At 37.2% G+C, this 20,264-nt stretch overlaps 4 protein-coding genes and 2 long non-coding RNA genes across 8 annotated transcripts; 4 read left to right on the top strand and 2 right to left on the bottom strand.

The window, feature by feature from the left end:
• The first annotated feature begins 414 nt into the window (after positions 1 to 414).
• Positions 415 to 5,160, top strand: LOC124185464 (zinc finger protein 347-like). 2 transcript variants are annotated; one of them, XR_006871400.1, is made up of 3 exons: positions 415 to 1,267; positions 1,422 to 2,982; positions 3,242 to 5,160. XR_006871400.1 is itself a non-coding variant. In XM_046576275.1 (2 exons), exons 1-2 carry the CDS (start codon positions 1,052 to 1,054, stop codon positions 2,370 to 2,372), a joined length of 1,167 nt encoding a protein of 388 aa, XP_046432231.1. In that variant the 5' UTR covers positions 415 to 1,051; the 3' UTR covers positions 2,373 to 5,160. The 2 variants fall into 2 exon arrangements, 1 of the variants encoding a protein (XP_046432231.1); XM_046576275.1 differs by having other exon boundaries at positions 1,422 to 5,160.
• On the bottom strand, positions 4,260 to 10,747 carry LOC124185461 (kelch-like protein 18). The gene is made up of 9 exons (XM_046576271.1): positions 9,457 to 10,747; positions 8,958 to 9,088; positions 8,367 to 8,507; positions 7,922 to 8,281; positions 7,663 to 7,841; positions 7,367 to 7,547; positions 7,024 to 7,240; positions 6,781 to 6,950; positions 4,260 to 6,647 (listed from the first exon to the last, which is right to left on the bottom strand). Exons 1-9 carry the CDS (start codon positions 9,862 to 9,864, stop codon positions 6,437 to 6,439), a joined length of 1,998 nt encoding a protein of 665 aa, XP_046432227.1. The 5' UTR covers positions 9,865 to 10,747; the 3' UTR covers positions 4,260 to 6,436.
• Positions 4,925 to 6,302, top strand: LOC124185467. Its single transcript, XM_046576276.1, has 3 exons — positions 4,925 to 5,317; positions 5,429 to 5,459; positions 5,547 to 6,302. Exons 1-3 carry the CDS (start codon positions 4,925 to 4,927, stop codon positions 5,819 to 5,821), a joined length of 699 nt encoding a protein of 232 aa, XP_046432232.1. The 3' UTR covers positions 5,822 to 6,302.
• Positions 10,748 to 11,163: 416 nt separating the features above from the next.
• Positions 11,164 to 14,065, top strand: LOC124185463 (sterol carrier protein 2-like). Of its 2 annotated transcripts, none has more exons than XM_046576273.1 (2): positions 11,164 to 11,361; positions 11,730 to 14,065. In XM_046576273.1, the coding sequence occupies exon 2, from the start codon at positions 11,738 to 11,740 to the stop codon at positions 13,361 to 13,363; it is 1,626 nt and encodes a 541-aa protein (XP_046432229.1). In that variant the 5' UTR covers positions 11,164 to 11,361; positions 11,730 to 11,737; the 3' UTR covers positions 13,364 to 14,065. The 2 variants fall into 2 exon arrangements, with proteins under 2 accessions (XP_046432229.1, XP_046432230.1); XM_046576274.1 differs by lacking the exon at positions 11,164 to 11,361 and adding an exon at positions 11,405 to 11,622.
• A 315-nt stretch (positions 14,066 to 14,380) lies between these two features.
• Positions 14,381 to 14,988, bottom strand: LOC124185471. Its single transcript, XR_006871402.1, has 2 exons — positions 14,835 to 14,988; positions 14,381 to 14,729 (listed from the first exon to the last, which is right to left on the bottom strand). It is a non-coding gene; the product is annotated as an uncharacterized LOC124185471 (long non-coding RNA).
• Positions 14,989 to 15,088: 100 nt separating this feature from the next.
• On the top strand, positions 15,089 to 15,934 carry LOC124185470. Its single transcript, XR_006871401.1, has 3 exons — positions 15,089 to 15,201; positions 15,375 to 15,612; positions 15,879 to 15,934. It is a non-coding gene; the product is annotated as an uncharacterized LOC124185470 (long non-coding RNA).
• The last annotated feature ends 4,330 nt before the right edge of the window (positions 15,935 to 20,264 follow it).

The following is a 20,264-nucleotide window of genomic DNA, read 5'->3' as shown; positions in this document are numbered from 1 at the left end:
AAACTACTAAATTTAATATTAATACCTCCTGGGAATTTGAACTGAACTGACACAACAAGGGTTGTGATTAATAATTGTGAAGTATGTTATGATTAATTATTAAGGAACAAATTATTTGTCTTTTTTTTTTAAATGTAATACTACTTGTTTCTGCTCCTATCAAAGTTCTAAGGATATTCCATAGTAACAGAAGATCGTAGTTATTACATGTAAATCAAGAGGTACTATATAATATATTTGTGTGTAAATAAATGAAAAATAAAAACTCAATAATGAACGCACTGACGTCGCTGTGCAATCGACGAATTTATTTTCTTCACAATATTTGGTGGAAAAAAAAATAGCGCAGTATACATTCACGTGATAAATTCAGTGTGATCTACCTTATTCGAAGATAATTTCGTAGCTATTGAAATTGTTCTTTATCCTAACACATTTCTACAAAAATTTAATATGAATACAATTCAACAATCCTACTAAGGTTGAAAATGTTTTTAATAAAATTGGACCAATAATGCATCACGTAGATCATTTACAAACTAGAAGGATTGTAGAATGCATTATATCGATGAGTTCGGTAACAATTTTACTTGCAGAGTCGCGAACTGTGTAGTACGCAACGCCATTGGAAGATGTCTGTAATTTTGTTTTTTTACAAGCGTTATTCCTAATTCGTGCGATTAAATATTCCAAGTGTTCTATGCATTTCTAAACCAATTTCATAATATACAAAGCATACTACGAATAGGAAGGCAAAGGAAGGATTGTTGATGTTAAGTTGAGGTTATGTTCGTGCGTAATTCCGGATTAGCGATCTACGCGACAGGTGATAATTACATTTCACGTTGAAACCTTATGTTCGCAGTATCTCGTAATTAACAAATGTGCTCATGAATAGTTTCAAACTGTTTGGTAAACAAATGTGAAGTGCGTCAAGTGTAAATAGTGAAACATAATAATTTTTATAGTAAAAGACATCCTTAAGCCTAACATAACCTAATTACATATTCAATGAAGGATAAATGATACAGAATTTTGCACCACTACTGTAATGGAAACAAACATCGGTACAGAATTCAAACTAAAAAATGGCTCAACTACAGAGCTCTCTTCAAACTGTCAAGAGTACGTTGATGAATATCCATCGCCATATATCAAAGCAGAGTTGCCTTTCATCAGCGAAGAACTTGCTCGCTCTGCAACATTCTCCCGTTGCACACAAGCTGGACGTGTTAAAGAATGTATTCGCATACAAGATCAAAAATCCGTAAGTGCGAAAAATGACCGACAAAAAAGTAATGAATAAGTAATCCATGATTGTGTAAAATTTTTTTTCGTCAATTATGGATAATGTCAAAATATTGAGACTTTCCTTCGTATTCTTACCAGTAGCTTCTTACTCTCTTAATAACCTTTTTCAGGCTACTCTTGGTACGAAGGATGATTTTGTAGATACCGAAACATCGTCAGAGAACAATTTTGGCTCGAGAAATGTAAGATCGGGGAGCATTTTTTCATGGGATTCTCTAATGAAATCGTGGCAAGATTCTTCTACTCAGTGCGACAGGGATATCATTCTCAAAGAGAATCCAATTGTAGATGATAATTACAAATATACGGCTCGTTCTGATCAAGAACAGTCAAGTACTTCTACAGAAAACATCATTTCTGGGCAATCGAATGATTTTGTACAAAACGACAAGGAAGAAGAGGATAGGGCTCAATGCGAACTGTGTAAAAAGTGGGTCAGAAAAAGTTATCTAATACGTCATACGAGAGGCCACTACGCCAAGAGAACGCATAAATGTCCCCAACCAAATTGCAATAAGTCTTTTATACAAAGATCAAAACTCCTAGCTCATACTCAAGTCCACAATGGCACCAGACCCTATCAATGCAATATTTGTCAGAAAAAATTCTCTCAGAGTTCTCACTTAACTGTTCACATAAGCGTTCACACCGGTGAAAAACCTTATGAATGTAACATTTGCAATAGAAAGTTCACTCAGAAATCGGCACTGACTGTACACTCGTTGATCCATACTGGTCAAAAATCATACGAGTGTAGTATTTGTCAGAAATTTTTTAGGCAAAAATCACACTTGACCGTACACATGAAATTTCATGCTGGTATAAAGCCGTATGCCTGCTCTATTTGTAGTAAATCATTCACTCGTAAATCAAGCTTGAATCGACACGAATTAACCCATAGTAAAATGAAGCCTCACAAGTGTCGTATCTGTAAAAAAACATTTATTCAAAAATCAAATCTAAGTCGACATGTACAAACCCATATGGAGCAGGGGGTGACAAATGAATTTGTCGAATGCATATTGCCAGACATCAAAACTGATCAATTATACCGTGCGTAATCGAATATATATAATAATTGACATATTTTTTTTGTACATTTTTATTGTAATATGTAATGTTATTTATTTTTATTTTAACAGATTGCAATGCAACTTTATTGGTCAGATTCTACATCTTTTAGGAATCATGTACATAATATTAGTGTCTAGATACTGTGAAAATATGATCATTCTTAGATCTGGATGTAATAGAAATATTTTACTTCTATGGAAAAAAATTTAAGGGGAGCCTCCATTGAAATTGCGATGCCTGGCATTTTTCAATAGAACTAAATGCGTATCAGAATACTTGTTTTCGGATCTTAAAAATTACGAACAACTATCTCAAACTTGAAAATATGTTTCTGGTAATGCGTGTTTCAGTCTTTGATAGATTCTAGACTAAACGCTTTTATTTCTTCCGAGCAAGATGTCGGACTGTTGCATCAATTTTTTTAGGATTCCTAGCATTCATACGAAGAATGCCTAGGATTGCTTTCATGTTTTTAGAAACCCAAATTTGAAACAAAAAATGAAAGCCCATATTTTATGACTCATATTTTGCCTTTCTCTTGCAACCTTTGTGTTAGTCCCACAAACCAAGTATTCGTAACTTCTTCAAATTTCTCTTGTTCCAAGGATCTATCCGAAGAATACCTAGCACTGGTAAATGTTTTCCATATCCTATCTCTCGAACAAACACTGCAAGAAAAAGGACAAAATATGAGTTCTAATTTTTTCTGTCGGTTTCGGGGCCATGAAAAAATAAAAGCGATCCTAGGCATTGTTTGTAATGATGCTAGGACAGGTTGGGAAAATCGGGAATAGTCAGGGAATTTCGACTATTGGACAAAGTTAGGAAAAAGTCAGAGAGTTATATTGGACCATAGCGAAAAACGTACTTTAAAAAAATTTTTTTCCAAATTTCAGCTATGTTTCGTAAATTCAGCTAAGCTAACTTTCGGAAATGGTATTATTCAATTTCTAATTATTTGAGAAAAAATGCAGTGCTATGTGGTTTTGAATCTTAATTTATGTATTGAAGGTGCGCAATTCCTGGAGCTTCTGGTTATAAAAATTGCCAACATTACCCAAGTTTCGTAGAAAAAGGTCAGGGAATTCTGTATTTTTAGACAGAAAAAGTCAATGAAAAGTCGTAAAATTTTATTTGACCAAGATTGTCTCTACGTTTCAGAAATCCTAAAGATAATCGATGCGACAGCTCGACATCTTGCTCAAAAGAAATGAAAGTGCGAAGTCTGGAACCTGTGCAAGATCAAAACACGCATTACTGAAAACATTTTTTCGGTTTTGAGATCGTTGCTCGTGGTTTTTAAGGCCCATGAACAAGTAGCCTGATGCACATTTAGTTATTTTGAACAATGTAAAACTTAGCAAATTCACCAGAGGCCCCCCTTAAATGGCATAACTGTTGAAAGAATTGACATATCTTTAAAACAGTTTCAATAAAAGTCGATTATTATTCAACCAAGATTATTGAACATGGTTGAAAATTGCACAAAGTTCAACGAAACTCTCTGCTTGTGAAACTATATTTACACTATTTGTATTACCTCAAAAAAAGAAAAAAAAACAACACTCTTACTCCAATCTCAGAAACAAAAAAAATAAAATGAACTAGCTCACAGGTGGGTAAAGGAAAAGGTTTTAGAAAAAAAATTCTGGCAACAAAATCTCACTATTACTAATATTTTTTTCATCGTTCCTTGTATGTGTAATAAATCCAGCTTGTTTTGTTACACAAGTATATTACATTATTGATAGAATTTTATCAAAAAAGATTAGGAATAGTTGATATTATTCATGTAATCAATGAACAAGAGTTGTCACCGCATAGTGAAATCATGTCATGAATATATGTATAAAATATACTTTTTTTGGAAATTGTAATTCTTATATACTTAATCTACTTGCTAATCAATTGGTGATGTTATATACCATAAAGATATACATGTAACGCATTGTTCCGAGTATAAGCCGACCCCCAATTCTGAAACAGTATTTCAGGATGTTTTTCTTGGTTATCCGTACATAAACGGGTCCACGTATAAGACAAGGACGATTTTGACAGGTGTTGTCAATGACAAAAAACCTTGGGTTATATTCAGAACAATACGGTATGTTTATGTGTATATGAGAAATTTGATGGGCAGTATTTGATAACAGTTTTAGTACCAATTTAATAAATTCAATTATTATTTTATTATTACACACATTAATATACATTTCGGAATGTTAATTAATTATATGTTACCAGTGAATAATATTGCACGATTTTTCCTGCTGAACGTTTTTCAGTTAGAATCATCGTTGCCAGGAACAAAAATTTATAGTTGCTATGGTTTATTGTTAATTGCAGAATGAGGTCAAAACAAATGTTGAAAAATAATATACGTTCAATTGTTTGGCGTACCTTTAAAATTATTTTTAGCCAACACTAAATATTCTCAAACGAATTGAATGAAATTAATGTTATATTCTTTAATTAAAATGGTGGCATAACTAGTTAAGTTGATTCATTTGTAGATCTAAAATCATAAGTGTTTATTGCAATGTCGTCGCCTTCATTAAATGAATCGAGCCCTAAAAATCTCGAAAATTCAACGACGGATAATGAAAGCGAGCAAGTCAGTACAGGTAGGTATAATAGTTCTATACAACGTATCTCATATACGAGGTATAAATTCTCAGCAGGATCAATACAGCAACGCAGTATTTATGAAAATGATTGCGACTCTACTATTCAATCGGAGAGAACGATAGTGTCGCTGTTATCATCAAATGTTGACAGTGTTAATGAAAAAATGAATCCGGCTGTAGCCTCAGAAGATGCAATAACTTCAACCAAACAATTGCAGACTGCATTTCATTCATTCACATCTCACATACTCTCGAATTATGACCAAAACGTTAGCACTGCTTCCAGTAAAATTGTAGAAACCCCGGTAAGTTTAGTATCACATTAAAAAACTTATTAGAAAATGATGTGCAGTATTTCACACCACTTTAATGGTGATATCTATGGTTCAGAGTTCAAAAAAAATTATTTCTTTCAGTTGGAAGCGGATTTGCACCTGTCATTGGCAGGTAATTATTGGCATGTTTGACAACCTGTTCGGTATAAATCATGAATTTGACTTTTCTAAAACTGTTTTAATAAATATCATGTTATAGAAGAGCAGGATGCTGATACCGTCGTCCACGGGATTAAGAACCTAAGTAGTGCAAAAGGGCTCGCGGCTAATAGGGACCCTATAGAAAACTTAGTGTTGGCTACTCTGGCTTTTAAAGAAACATCATTTAATCAATGCGATTTGCTTAGAGCCCAAACTAGTGCAATTAATAGACTTGCTACAGCGATTGAAGATCAAAACATAATGATGAATCGGTTTCATACATTTGCTTGTAAAGCAAGTAATAATAATTTGCTGGATAAGAATAATAGTTAATTAGTCTTTTGAGTAAGGATGAAAATTAGTTCGGGTTTCGATTTGAGAATATTCTATATACACATATAACGAGAAATTAAACAATTTTTTGTTGAGCGTATGAAAGTTTATTGATTAATATTAACATTGATATAAAAAAAGTCGTAAATAATTAACAAAACTGATTAGAGAGTATAAAATGAGATCAGTGGTAATTATCAGTGTTCGGGACATACATCACCTACAATTGACAATCAAAGAAATTAGTATGCTTGAAGATGTGTCCAAAACATATAAGACAAGACAAATAAATTTCCAAAATAAAAAAATTTGACATTTACCAATCGTTATACAATATTCCATAATTAATTCAAACTAATCAGACCAGGTTCGATTGATTCCTCAGTTCCACTGTCAGTTCGTCTTGTATAATTATAGTACGTCACATGGAACAATAAAAGCTCTACCGAATAAATAGATAACAGCTGCATAAGTCTCAAACTTTAATATAAAAATAAATTAGTCAGTAAAACCTGTTATAACCATCTAATTTTTTACCGATACAATCAAAATTGACTGATCAGCGAAGATGTAGAGCGATGATGGTTGAAAAAGGTGTATGAATTGTGTACTACATTAACAGAGTGGAATTACTCCCACACCTACTCCGCCTTCGTGTGCGCACATAGATGCAACAAACGACCATGAATCTGTACTTGGGTCGTATACTTCTACAGTTGACAGATTTGAAACTCCATCGTATCCACCAATTGCCCACAGTTTACCCATGTTAGCCACTAATGCCACACGGCTCCTCATTACGTTCATTGGGGCCACAAACTTCCACCTGATGGTTCAAGAAAACAGTATATTTTTTTTTTACCCCAATCCGAGTATTGATATTTCACTTCACGTAAGGCGTTGCAGCCCTTTGATTTCTATTCAAAAATTCCAACAAACTATTGAACTATTTTGCTTACGTATCAATAACAGGGTCGTAGACTTCTACTGATTGCAGAAAAGTCGATCCATCGTAGCCACCGCATACGTACAATTTCCCATTAAGTGTCGCAACTCCTAATCTACACCGCCTTGTTAGCATTGGTTTAACAACAGTCCAAAATCCACTCAATGGATCGTACCTTTCAACCTGTTTAATTTCCATTTAAAATATGTGAATAAATAGAAAGTGTGTGAAAAGGCACACGATTTGTACAACGTACCGAATCAAAGATAGATAAACCATCATGACCGCCCAGAGCATAAACGTAGCCTTGGAATGCAACCACTCCACCAGCAGAGCGATGCTTATTCATTGAACTAATCATTTTCCATTTATCTGTGTTTGGGGAATATCTTTCGACCGTATTCAAAGAAGTGACTCCATCGTAACCGCCGCATACATAGAGGTGATCACCTAGTGCCGTTGTACCGACAGCACTATGCATAACATGAAAAAATTCACAATCATCTGCTGGTGTAACTGCTTCATTGAATATAATTCAATAAGACTTTGAGAATTGCATGAAAGGAAAATATTTCCACTATAAATTAGCGCATATTTACCTGCGCTTACACTGCATGGGGCCAATTTTATTCCAAGTCCGCAAACAAGGATCATAAACTTCAACTGTCGAAAGCCTCTCCGTACCATTATAGCCTCCAAAGGCATACAGTTTATTTTTATGAACTGCAACACCAACTCGGCTTCTAAGCATGGTCATGGCTTCCGATGTCTGCCATCTACCTGCGATGTAAGAAAAAATGGTACAGTTTTTTAGAAATCATTTTACGATATTGCTCCGAATGATTCTGTTTCTTCTTTTTTCTAATTTCTGTATTTGCAAATGATATGCACATACCGACGAATGGATCGAACACTTCAACGGTGCTCAGCGAATCTCCAGACTTTGTTAGACCTCCCACAGCAAAAATGTGGCCCATTATGTAGTTACAGCATCTTGGACGGGATCTAAAACTTTGTAAGAGATGTCGTCTCTCTGGCATTAGGTGATAATCACGAGCTTCGTCTAGTAAGTCTCTAAAATTTATCAAACGGAAATTTAGTAATTATTATGGTTCAAAAACATATCATACATTAATCATGTTATTGGCAGATACCTGCATTGATGAGAACTTCTAATAAGATCTTCCTTGGCAATGTGATCAGCTAAGTATTGAGGTGTAAGCAGAGGCAATCGGACGGAAGCTAAAAGTTCAGGTAAATTTTTTGTTCTATTTTCTTTGTCGTGTCTGACCCACCGCATAACGGCTTCGAATACTTGTTCTTCAGAGACAACATGCAGTTCATCTCTGCAGACCAATTCTTTGAGTTCGGAGAATGGTTGGGCAAGAAATTCATCAGCTACAGATACTTCGTGAAAATATTGTTGTATATATTTGTCGGCTTCTTCAACAAGAGGTAGGCAACTCAATGTGTCAGCAAAGTGACGAATTCCAATCGCATTGTGTGGATGAAATCTAGAGAAAAATCAATTACAGTTTCAGGATTATTATATGAAATCTCTTAACATGGTTGGACCTGTTTATTGGATTCAATAATCACCGTTTTTTCAGAAAATCAGCACATGCATCTCTGACTTTGTGTAGATGAAGAAAAGATGCACCCATCATAAGACTTTGAACATTGCTATTAGTCAGAGTAATGCGGCCACTGTATGCAAAATTAATTGCTGCCTCTAAAGCTCTGAAATAATATTGAAAATGAAATAGTATAGAGCACCCCATTAAAATTTATACAAGTGTGTAAATATAATTTCAGTTCTGTTCCACATAGAATTATATATGAGATTTCGCTCTGAGATTTACATTCCTTGTTTGACGTTTCGTCACAAACAATAATAACAAGTAACGAAAAGAAACAAAGCTAGGTGCATTGCTTTGCCAAGCTATTGTGTATTTCAAAGGTAACGTCATTGGCAATATAGTAAAAACAAAAATAAGCTTCAAAAATAGAGTAACAAAACTTGCCAGCAACTGGCAAATACGAAAGTAGATAGCACGGAATATCAAATTAAGAATATTTTCATCCACAAAGAAATGAAAGTAAAGAACAAAGTAGAGAATTTGGCTCATTGCCAAATGTGAACCAAAGATTGTACCTTTGTAGCATTTAAGTGAACTTTGTTCAACTTACACAGCGTCAATCCCCTGTAGTGTTATGTCGTTTTGTTTACTTTCGATCATATTGTTCAAAAACATTGCATTAAAGTATGGTATCGTCGCAGCCAAGACTATCCTGTGAGCGCTGAAACTTTGATCATCGACCTGTAAAATTGGAGTAACACATTTTATGAAAATGTAAGCAAATTGTGTTCGAGGGTGTGATTGTGAGCTCATCAAGGGTGCTTCATCAGTGAAAAAATCGTATTTATATGTAAAAAATAAAAGGGATTGCTAAGACGACAAAAAAAATTTTCTACGACTAGGTATATAATACATTGTATTTATTGTTATCACGTCGTTAAATACTAGTTCATCGTCCTGCTCTGATTCGTCATTAGAAACTGTAAATATAAACACTCTTGCTTTGTTCCGACATGTCACAATATCTAGACGCATATTTACTCCATCTGTCAAAACAAAAACAAACGAGTGAAAGTGGGGTTAGACTTGTAGGCGTTCCACTGATTTACCTTAAGCGTGACATCGCAGAGTTTCCCCTGTCTCCGTATTTCTTCAAAGACTGGAAAACCTTGGGCGTAAAGGTCAACTTGCTCGAACACAATTTGCTTCTCGTTATCCACGGCCGCGATATCGAGGTTTTCGCATTTTTTCTGCTTAGTTTTCATCGCCTCCATGTTTACCCCGCGCGATCTATGCGACGCGCATCTCGGTATCGCGGTGCGCGTTGTGCCCGACGACGACGACGACGATGATGACGATGATGATGATACTGTTTCATTTCTGGTCCAGCCTTGGGTTCCTGGCAACGCTTGGATGATATTGTTTATACCTCGTCTGGCCAAAGAGGTTCTGTTTTCAACCGGCACCAAGACACCGGGTATTTCACGATCTAAATTTATTCTAGATGTACGAGACATTTTGCATCACTGGATTGTAATTCTGAATGTATGTGATGTATGTATACACCGAAAATATGACAAAAATTCGATCACGCCGTCAGGTACACCGTACAATTTTTATAACGTTCGTTTAAACTGTCGATTTAATTTTACAACGTCGATGGTTAGCCTCAAGCTTTTATTAGGGCGTTATTTCAATTGGAAAACTATCGATTTTATAATAATTATTTCACGGTTCAGAATATGTGAAGTCTTCTCTTCAATATTTGTCGTATAGCTGCAGCGCGATGTGCCTGGAGTATAAATTCTATTCAGCGCGAAGCGTAGTTCAACTTTATAGGCAGAGTCGTGATGTACGCGTATGTAGGAGCTCTGCTGTCTAACGATAAGTTTAAAACCGTGATAAACACGCTTTGTGTATATAAAAGTCATACACCTCGTACCAAGGTAGTTGCTTATGTCCTTCGCAACAAGCAGCCGTTAATGTTTATATTATTAAGTTCAATTGATTTTTAACAATTATACTGACTTACGAAATCGCGTACTTTGTGATTGTTTAATTATTTTATCTTTAACGAGAAACATTTAAAGTCACGCATCAATATATGTATGTATGTAATATGGTTAAGGTACTAAGTTTTAGATACACCAGTTTGATTTTTTTTTATCTCAATACGACATTGTACTTATACACAATACAGACTTGTAAGTAGATAATATTTTGACCGATTTAAACGTTGTCTACTCCAGACCAGTGATCGTCTGGAAATGAATCATCGAAAGGCAACGAACTCCTTTTAAACCGCCGTTCTTTCTTTGTGTCTAAACTTGGATTTGGATTTATACTTAAGCTTGCAAGACGACGGAATGCGTTGTATTTTAAATCGCGACTTGCGCCGTTACTACGAGCTTTCCATAATAAGAATAATAACATAAATAATGTAACGATTCATTTTCACACATGATTTTAATAGATCGATATAAATGATATGGTAAAAGGAAAAAATTATTTCTCTTGTTCGATTCGCAGACCCCTTTGTGTTTCGAAATAAAACTAACGGTCTAGTGTCTTACAGGCATGTATCAGTTGAAGGAGAAAAACACGAGTCAAGTTTAAGATGCAGGAGATTGCACAGTCTCATGCAAGATGAATCCGATCTTAACCTGTAATTAAAACCCGATACGCTATTTCACATAAAAATTATAAATAGCAATGCGCGTATCGCATTGCTACAATTCGAACGAATACCCACGCAAACAAGTTTTGAACGGTAGCGCAACACCCAGAATGCACTGGGCTAATTGCGAAAACGGACGTGACGTATGCGATGTCACTATTTGTACAAGCTGATTAACAATTGCGATTATTCCGATTGACATTGTTAAATAGGTGTTAAGTTTATGAGATTCTGATCCAGAGGCAATAAGAAAGGAGGTGAACCTGAAACGGATAAATAGCATCGCGAAAGAAAATCCTTCACAACGTCCGGGCGACATCCGTGAGTCAAGACTCTGGTAAGTTTTGCCAAGAGCTATTCAGACTGACGTCGGCGCAACCGAGCAGGTTAATTCACCTGCCTATCTACACCTGCATTTCAATCGTGATTTCTATATACATATATATATATGCCTACATGGCACACACGCTAAGCGCTAGTTAACTGCGGGTCATCGTTCATAGCGAGTGGAGTTGAGCCTTGATCACGAATATTTATCGTTGTGTATTTAATCACATGTGTGTTATATAAGGTTCAAAGTCTTCTTTCGCACAACAAGGTATACTTGAAAACTTTCACTTTTAGTTATCGAGTACAAGTCCCAAAGTTTGGGCGACAAAACTGTCTTTAGTGCTGTTAAAAGTAATTCTCAAATTATAATCTCAGGTATCAAGATGGTTCACAAGCCAAAAGTCTACGTAGTCGGAGTGGGAATGACCAAGTTTGAAAAACCGGGTAAACGGGATGACTTCGACTACCCAGACATGGCCAAGGAGGCAGTAACCAACGCCCTTAAGGATGCTAAGATTCCTCATAGGCAAATTAAGGCTGCCTGCGTTGGATATGTCTATGGTGACTCGACCTGCGGTCAACGAGCCCTTTACGAAGTTGGCATGACCGGTTTCCCAGTTTATAACGTCAACAACAACTGTTCGACAGGATCAACAGCTCTGCTGATGGGAAAACAAATCATAGAGACTGGGAACGCCGATTGTGTTTTGGCGTTGGGATTTGAGAAGATGGAGCGAGGTTCTTTGACCTCAAAATTCATGGACCGAACAAATCCAATGGATAAACACGTTGAGCTAATGGCAGATATAGCTGGTCTTGATGCTAGCCCGATAACAGCTCAGATGTTTGGAAACGCCGGTATTGAGCACATGAAAAAGTATGGAACAAAGCCTGAACATTTTGCCAAAATAGCTTACAAGAATCACCTGCACTCTACGAACAACCCTTATTCTCAATTTCAAGAGAAATATAGCCTAGAACAAATAATGAAGTCCCCAACGGTTTTTGGCCCCTTAACAAAACTTCAGTGTTGTCCAACATCCGACGGTGCAGCCGCCGTTATTCTGGCAAATGAAGATTTTGTCAAGGCGAATAATTTAGAGGCCCAGGCAGTCGAAATTGTGGGTATGGAGATGTCTACGGACCTGCCATCAACGTTTTCTGAAAGAAGCTGCATCAAACTCATCGGTTACGACATGACTCAGAATGCAGCACAGAAATTGTTTACTAATACACCGTACAAACCATCGGACGTTGACGTTATTGAATTGCACGACTGTTTCTCGGCAAATGAATTAATCACATACGAAGCACTGGGTCTTTGCCCTCCTGGAAAAGCAGGAGAACTGATAGACTCTGGGAATAATACGTACGGTGGTAAATTCGTTATTAATCCGAGCGGAGGACTGATCTCGAAAGGTCATCCTCTTGGCGCTACTGGATTAGCTCAGTGTTCAGAACTTTGCTGGCAATTGAGGGGCGAAGCTGGTAAGCGACAGGTTAAAGGAGCGAAGCTTGCTCTCCAACATAATATTGGACTGGGTGGAGCAGTTGTCGTCGCTTTGTACAAACTTGGATTTCCTCGTGCTAAAAATTCGGTACAGCGAAATAACGTGGCTGCTATTGAGCCTGACAAATTCCAGGCTAACGTTTTGTTCAAAATTCTTGAAATAGCCATGCGTGAGGATACTGACAATTTAATCGACAGAGTACGTGGCATCTACGGGTTCAAAATTACCGACGGACCAAACGGAGAAGAGGGATTGTGGATCGTAAATGCGAAAACTGGAAAAGGAAGCGTGGAGTTTAACGGGAAAACAAAGCCCGATGTTACAATTACTATAAGTGATAAAGATATCGTAGACTTTATAACAGGAAAACTAAATCCGCAGAAAGCATTTTTCCAGGGTAAAGTAAAGATCAAAGGGAATATGGGCCTGGCTATGAAGCTACCTGACTTACAGAAGAGGGCGGCAAAGAAAATCGAGCTTATTAGATCAAAATTGTAATAAAGTCTATTGGTAATATTGCAGGGATACTCTAAAAAATGAAAGTCACATTCAAATTCGGAATTATCTTGGAGCAGTGATATTAGGTTCGACTAAAAGTTGAAATAAAATGAACAAATTTGTAGGCGTTCCAAAGGGATTTTGAATTCACACATGAACAGTGAAGTTTGCAAGTTTACATGAATTTTACTTATAATATATGTATATCATGTATTTGTTGGGAATTTCAGGATCAGTTTATACACTGGTAATATAATACCTATGGGATATGATAAGAATAATCGATAATTATAGTATATATTTTCCAGTTGTTACATGACAAAATATGACTAAATCAAAGATCAACGTATTTCGATATACTGGAATTTGAAGATCAAGCCTTGTTATAATTATATTATCAATTAATTATGTTGAACGAATAGAACTTTACCCTTGTTACTTGATTTTATCATAACGTTAGAGGTGTCATGGTTTCATGTCTGTCTTATTTACAACATTCATTCATTCCTAACAAAGGTATAGGTGCTATTTTCTATGAATTTGTATTTTTTATAATTATATACGTAAATAAATACAGATATATTTTTATAATATACATATACACGCATGTATACAGGTATAATGGGTTTTTGACCAATTTTCATTCAAAATCGAATGGATTGGTTCTGTAAATGAGTTGTTTCGAATAAACGGTTACTCGTAGATGTTAGCGTAGAAATCAATCGATCCAACGATATGCAGTTATACTTTCAAAAATTAATTTAGTAAGAAAAGTATTTCTAAAACTAAGAGAGAAATTTCCATTGCTAATTTATATTCATTATTCACGAATTCGTTGCCAAAATAATCCTGAATAATTTAGTGTCATCATACGTGTGATTTACATACTTGTGATCATCGGTATTCTTATCATTGCTGTGAAGTATTTTCGGCATGATGCAGTTAGGCTTTTGGCATAAATTTCTCGACAAAATTATTCTTTACGAGAATCATTTTACACCCTTTTGTTTCCTTTTCGACGTATAGCCTGACAGTATCGAAAGATCTAGTTGCCATTGAATTTGATTTTCGCGTGGTAAATAATCGCAAGTTAATCAATATTCCTGAGACCCATGAGACCTTGGCTACGCTTCAGCAAACTTCGAGTCATTCTTGATTTCATTTGAAATAATTCGCGTACATGTGCGTTATTATATCCTACGGTCAATTTGAATACAATGAACGTGTCGCGCTCAAACTTTGCGATGAAAATACGTAATCTTGAGCCGCGTTCACAGAGCGCAGCACCATCTGAAAAATTGTTTGTTCCAAAATGGCGACAGCGAGGTGGGGATTTTTGAGCCGTTCTTTCCAGCTAGAAGATTGCCTAACGGGTAATTGCACAATTTACACTATCGGCGGAAGGGGCGTGTTGTTATAAATGAAAAAAGTACTTTACCATTCACTTTAATTGAATTCCAGTAGATATTACCTTATATTTAATTTTTTTTCAAAACGCTTTATGGTCTGTATTATGTAGCGGTCGAGCACCGTGTGTACTAAACCGTTTATCCCATATATGCGCGTTTAATTAACTGTATACCGCATTCTTATCCCGGTTCTAAATGCAGTGCAGCAGAAAGGCTCGGCTGTTGAACGCGTTGTTCGGAAACCAGTTGTTTCACTCCAACCCCATTTGCTGCAAATAGAACACTTCGCGTTGCGCGTAGTCGTTCGTATGACATACCTGTGGATACTTTACGTCGCCCCACATCGTCTCAAATCACGGGCAGAAGCATTGGTCCCGGACGTGCCTAAAAATTTACTCAGCAGACGGGCGGCCCGCTTCATAGTTTTCGGTAAATTACACGCACAACGAGGTGCAGAAAGCATCGTCCAGATTGCCTGTCGTGCCATTTATTGTGATACATTCGGTTATGATGCAGAGGAAAAATGATACGACAGAGGCTTTTTATTGTATTATTATATAGGGCTCTCTTGAAGTAGTACTGTGTTTGTTTTTCTGCACCAGATGGCGTCTTCCAATGTGAATCAAATCTGCACCTCGGATATTCACGATGCATTTACCCACGCTGATTGCCTTGGCAGCATCTCGAAACCTGCGAGCTGTAAACCATTCTTGAAAAGTGCAGCAGCAGTTCAGTTTGCGCAGATACCTTATACATCACACTCAGCGATGCTGACCACTTGAGATGAATCTGAAGTGCGCAAGCTGCTCGGGTTGCAAAATCTTCGCGAGTGACTGAGAGGTGCCACTTGGCGTTTATTGATTACTTTAACTTCTTGTGTGGTGGAATGATATCATTGATGAACCGAAGTGTTCCATCAACTGGGTTACGCAGTTATATGATACAACTAATAACACACGAGTGTTATTTCACCCGGCGCTTGAGCGTCACTTCAGAATTTCTTTGCAAGGCGGTCGAAATTGATTTGCGAAATACGAGACGTTTTCGTATTGTTCCGACAAACTTGTCATCCAATTTATCGTACATTTTTTTTTTTCATTTTTCAGGTACAGTTGGAAATCGGTAATACAAAGATCTATAAAAAATATTGAACAAATCCTGATCGCTGCATATTTAACCTCTATTGCCAACTCGTGTCGCGGTGTGAAAACGCCGAAAATAACTGTAATCGTGTTATTTTTTTGTCGCGGTACTGAACTAGAAAAAAAAACCAAATATATAATAACTCAACTACCTACGTTCACCCTTTTGGTATCATATTTATCTGTATTGGATTCTAGATTACAGAAATGATCGATGAATCTTGTCCGATGAATTTATGACTCTGTGACTTTCTAAAATATCGAGATAAAGATCTAACACATGAACTAATTGCATGCCGCTGCACGCCCGCCCAGATCTATGTCTTGTCTTCCGAAAGGGCCAATGGCAGTATGCAAAGTTTCTGCGGTTTTTTTCTTTCTTGCGAAGCGTTTTCTGCCGTCCAATGTTATAATAAATATAAGAATCGCGTTGCTTTCTGTAGATTAATTTTCGACGGTTGAACTTGAGGTATTTTGGATATAAATGGGACACGAACACTGCAGCTAAAAAATTGTTGCAACCTTCCGAAGGAATTTCAATCGAGGACCTGCATGAATTCCGTATACGGGATGTGAGAGGATACAATAATAATGAGCGTCGACGAGGGGCGCGTCCGACCCCACGGATGACAATAAATTATGAAATAATTAAAGGGAGCAAAAAGAGAATCACGTCGGAAGCCGAATGTTGCCGCGGGTTAAAGGATGTGTTATAATGCGTTTATAAAGTGTAGAGCTGGAACGGCGAACCGGTTGTCCGTTCAACATTGATGGATGTCCGCCGACCCAGATAACACAGGGTTCCGGATCAACTCCACCTCGTCATTGTGACCCATACATCTCTCTCCACTGGATGTGTTTAATCGCTGCAAGAAACGGAGGCTCGCGAGTTTCGTGTACACGCCATCGTCGAGGACAGAATTGCTGCAGGCTCAGGATTACAGAATAAGACGGACGGACGAACAACTGGGCCGAAGCCTGATGAACTGAGCGATTGAACTGAAAACGGCGACACGGTCACTAGATCTTTACGAGGCCTCTGACACCTCCGTTATCCTATGTCTCTTATACGATTACCGGGTCGTCCGATTATTGTCGCAGTTCCACGATGCGTAAGAACGTCTTTGTGAGAGCAGGAATTATCATCGAATCAGAGTTACGAAACTTGTAATATTTGTAATTTTTGTAATATCGCGCAATATCGAGAACCCCAGAGAAGCCTGCGCACCGATGCAAGTGCATGGCAGGTGAGACCCAAAGTATCGTTCCGATTATCATCGACGCAACATTATACGTATATGTATACATCTGTACGGTTTATCCATGCACGTAATTGTAAGTGAAAGGTACTTGGTGCGGAATAAGTTTACATCAAATTACAATTTCGATATGGGCGGGATCGGTCGTCACGGTCATTTCTGTACAGAATTGCAAATTCTTATTATAACGCAAATCGAAATTCTCATTGAAACAAACAGTAATGGTCGAGGAATTTCGGTATCTACGTTTGCTTTTCAAAATTCTCATTGTAAACTGGAACTCGGATTCATTGTTCCTTTAAGTTTACTCCTAATGGATTACCACATTATCAGTAAGATTAATTATCGGTTCAAGATTCGATTTGTTTCGGTTTTAAAAACTCTTCAATTACCGGAGCTTTGAGTAGAGACAATCCGTGAGTCCTGTGATCCTTGAACCCGCGACTACACCTCACAGGTACACGTAATGGACCGGAGACGAGATCAGACTCGCATTACTTCCGCAGCAATTTATTAATCTTTTGCCAGAGTCATCGGGTATATAGAGGTACTCGAACTGCGAGAGGGTACCAATCATGTAACGCGATCCCTGTAATCATATCTCCGTCTTAATCCTACGTTAGAAACTGTGTACAAGTACTCTGCACTCTACCAGCAAACCAGAATGCTGCAACGAGCTCTTCCGTTGTCGAATTTTTAATTACGCGCCGAGTTTACGATACAGCGACTAGCGCGATCTCTTTGACCCGAAACCGTTACGCGCAGATGAAATCGTTGAGAAAATCTGAGTTCAATCTATTACGGATATCGCCTCCGCAAGCGTAGAGCGGTTATGGATATTACATAGAAATATCTATAATCAAAGAACCGCTGCTTTTCTCGCCATTGAGTCTGCAGCTGCGATTAAAACTGGAGCAATGAATTGCGAAACACTTGAAATACAATTTAACGACGCGATTTGCCAGCTCATCCAATTACACGCCAACTTATCGCCGTCGCAGACCGTGTTTGTAGTAAATTATCTGACAAACATGGTAGTTGGTGATAAACATAAATCGTCAATTGATCGCGTCAAAGTTGATTATATCGTTGTAGCCTCCAAAACTTACCCTTAACTAAACATTCCTCCTATCGCTAAATTATACATGCTATTGTGTGAATCGGTTGGTAACTTGCGTAAACAGTGACGCATTCGTAGTCTGGGTTTCGAACATAAGCTGGCTGACAATGTGCAAGCGCGGCAAGAAGGGCTGAGGGGTGCAGAGTACGACAATCATTCCAGAGTCGAAAAGGTTGCGTTCTTGTTTGAGCATTAGTTTAAATACACGAGGGGATCCGTGATTCAAAATACATATTAAAATTACTTGGAGTCTTTGGGCGTTTATTTGAACTTGAAAGCGAACTGCTGCCAAAGTATGTATCTATTTATAAAGTATACATTTTCACAAATCATTGCCTCCCTGAGAGTCGTGTATATCTTTAACACGGTCGTCTTACAGAAATCGGTGAATCAGCTGTTATTGTTACGTCGAGTGATAAATTTTTTGGTTGGCCGAAAACTGATACTTTCTACCAGATCATTTTATTTCGAGATAGTCGTACATTTATTGCCTTACTGTGTTCGTGAGCTGCGAGGATCTCTTTGGAAATTCAAAAATAGGAAATACAGGAATTACAAACAAAAGTCGAAATATCGATGCTTCGTTTTAAATCATTTCAAAATTGTTAATAATCTAGTAGATCACTCTACGATGAGTCATTTGAATCCGAAGATTATTTAGTACGAAGTCACTAATTTTAAAACAGATTTTTCTCGTTTTCGGGGTTCAATCATAATAAGTATCGGTACAATCACGAAGTGATAGTGGTAAAAATGAATATATTCAACGATGCGAACGTGAAGAAATATTTCAGTAAGTTTTTAGAAAATAATCTTCCGAATAGAATGACCCATCATAGAGTGCAATCGTGGGAATCTACTATGTTCATAACTGTTCGATGGCCATTTAAATAACGAAGCATGGATATCTAAGCTTTCGTTTATGACTTTCGTATTTTCTATGTTTCGATTTTTGAATAGCTCTTCTTCTTAGCAAATAGCTCGACTATCTCGCAATAAAAAGATCCTGAAATTGCAGTTTTTCTATACCGCTACTTCTTTTTTCTAATGATTGGTAGGTAAAGTGGGGGGGGTTAATGGAAGTCTAAATCCAGAATTTCGATCAGATGCTGCAGTATATTTTTTTTTGTAACCTTTGCATTTGCTACGGCTCTATAATCAAATAAAACTTCTTATCTATTTATCCATCTATCTAGCTTCAGCCGCGATCTGATTGAATTTATGAATCAAGTTAAAAAAATATCCATCGTAAGAGTTGAATTTCCTGCAGGTTTAGTTATGAGTATTTTTAGTCCAAAGTTGAAAATGGGCGAGTTATTTGACAAACACAAATTCCCCGATAAATTCAAAATGGCAGCCGAAGCTAATGCAGAATGAGCAATGACCCCCCCCCCCTTCCCTCCTGCCCCCCTTCACCAACGATTAGAAAAATAAAATAGCGGTATCGAAAAATTGCAATTTTAAATGTTAGATGCATTCCGACTGAACCAGGAGTGAGGGAAGGATAAAAATTCTTGGGTGTGACGTTCATTCTAAAAAGTAGAAACTTTATTTAATTTCAATTATACAATACGAGTGATTTATGACATAGGTATACCTAATGATAATAGTATTCACAACCATACAATTATTACTAAAGTTCCAGGATGTAAAATTCTTTACCTACATTGCCGGAACCTTTATAATTTTCGAGGTTAAGAAACCCCGCTTTACATTCAGGCACTAACATCCTAAAAATGACTCAAAAGTATTCTAAATACATGATAAAACAAATAAACAACAGGATTATAAGAGAATATATGGTCCGTTGAACCACGAATGAGAACCACTGTCCGGGAGTCGCGAAAACAAGTTCCACACATCGCCGCGGCGAAGAGCCGGGTTCATGGCGCTACCGTCGCTCGGCGGATGGCCGATCTGCCCCCCCCCCCCAGCCTTACGGTGGGCCGCCCACACGCTGCCGTTTCTTCA

The sequence above is a fragment of the Neodiprion fabricii genome, chromosome 6 (assembly GCF_021155785.1).
Source record: "Neodiprion fabricii isolate iyNeoFabr1 chromosome 6, iyNeoFabr1.1, whole genome shotgun sequence".
NCBI classification, from domain to species: domain Eukaryota; kingdom Metazoa; phylum Arthropoda; class Insecta; order Hymenoptera; family Diprionidae; genus Neodiprion; species Neodiprion fabricii.
The sequence above is the reverse complement of the archived record's forward strand: the minus strand, read 5'-3'. Positions and strand labels throughout refer to the sequence as shown.

Bases quoted from the DNA above. Each gene is read 5' to 3' on its own strand.
- LOC124185464 (XM_046576275.1), top strand. From the start codon at position 1,052: ATGGAAACAAACATCGGTACAGAATTCAAACTAAAAAATGGCTCAACT. The intron at 1,268-1,421 runs GTAAGTGCGAAA...AACCTTTTTCAG, and splicing joins GCATACAAGATCAAAAATCC to GCTACTCTTGGTACGAAGGA.
- LOC124185467 (XM_046576276.1), top strand. From the start codon at position 4,925: ATGTCGTCGCCTTCATTAAATGAATCGAGCCCTAAAAATCTCGAAAAT. The intron at 5,318-5,428 runs GTAAGTTTAGTA...TATTTCTTTCAG, and splicing joins GTAAAATTGTAGAAACCCCG to TTGGAAGCGGATTTGCACCT. The intron at 5,460-5,546 runs GTAATTATTGGC...ATCATGTTATAG, and splicing joins TTTGCACCTGTCATTGGCAG to AAGAGCAGGATGCTGATACC.
- LOC124185461 (XM_046576271.1), bottom strand. From the start codon at position 9,864: ATGTCTCGTACATCTAGAATAAATTTAGATCGTGAAATACCCGGTGTC. The intron at 7,241-7,366 runs GTAAATATGCGC...TGTTATGCATAG, and splicing joins CCCATGCAGTGTAAGCGCAG to TGCTGTCGGTACAACGGCAC. The intron at 6,951-7,023 runs GTACGTTGTACA...GAAATTAAACAG, and splicing joins GTTTATCTATCTTTGATTCG to GTTGAAAGGTACGATCCATT.
- LOC124185463 (XM_046576273.1), top strand. From the start codon at position 11,738: ATGGTTCACAAGCCAAAAGTCTACGTAGTCGGAGTGGGAATGACCAAG.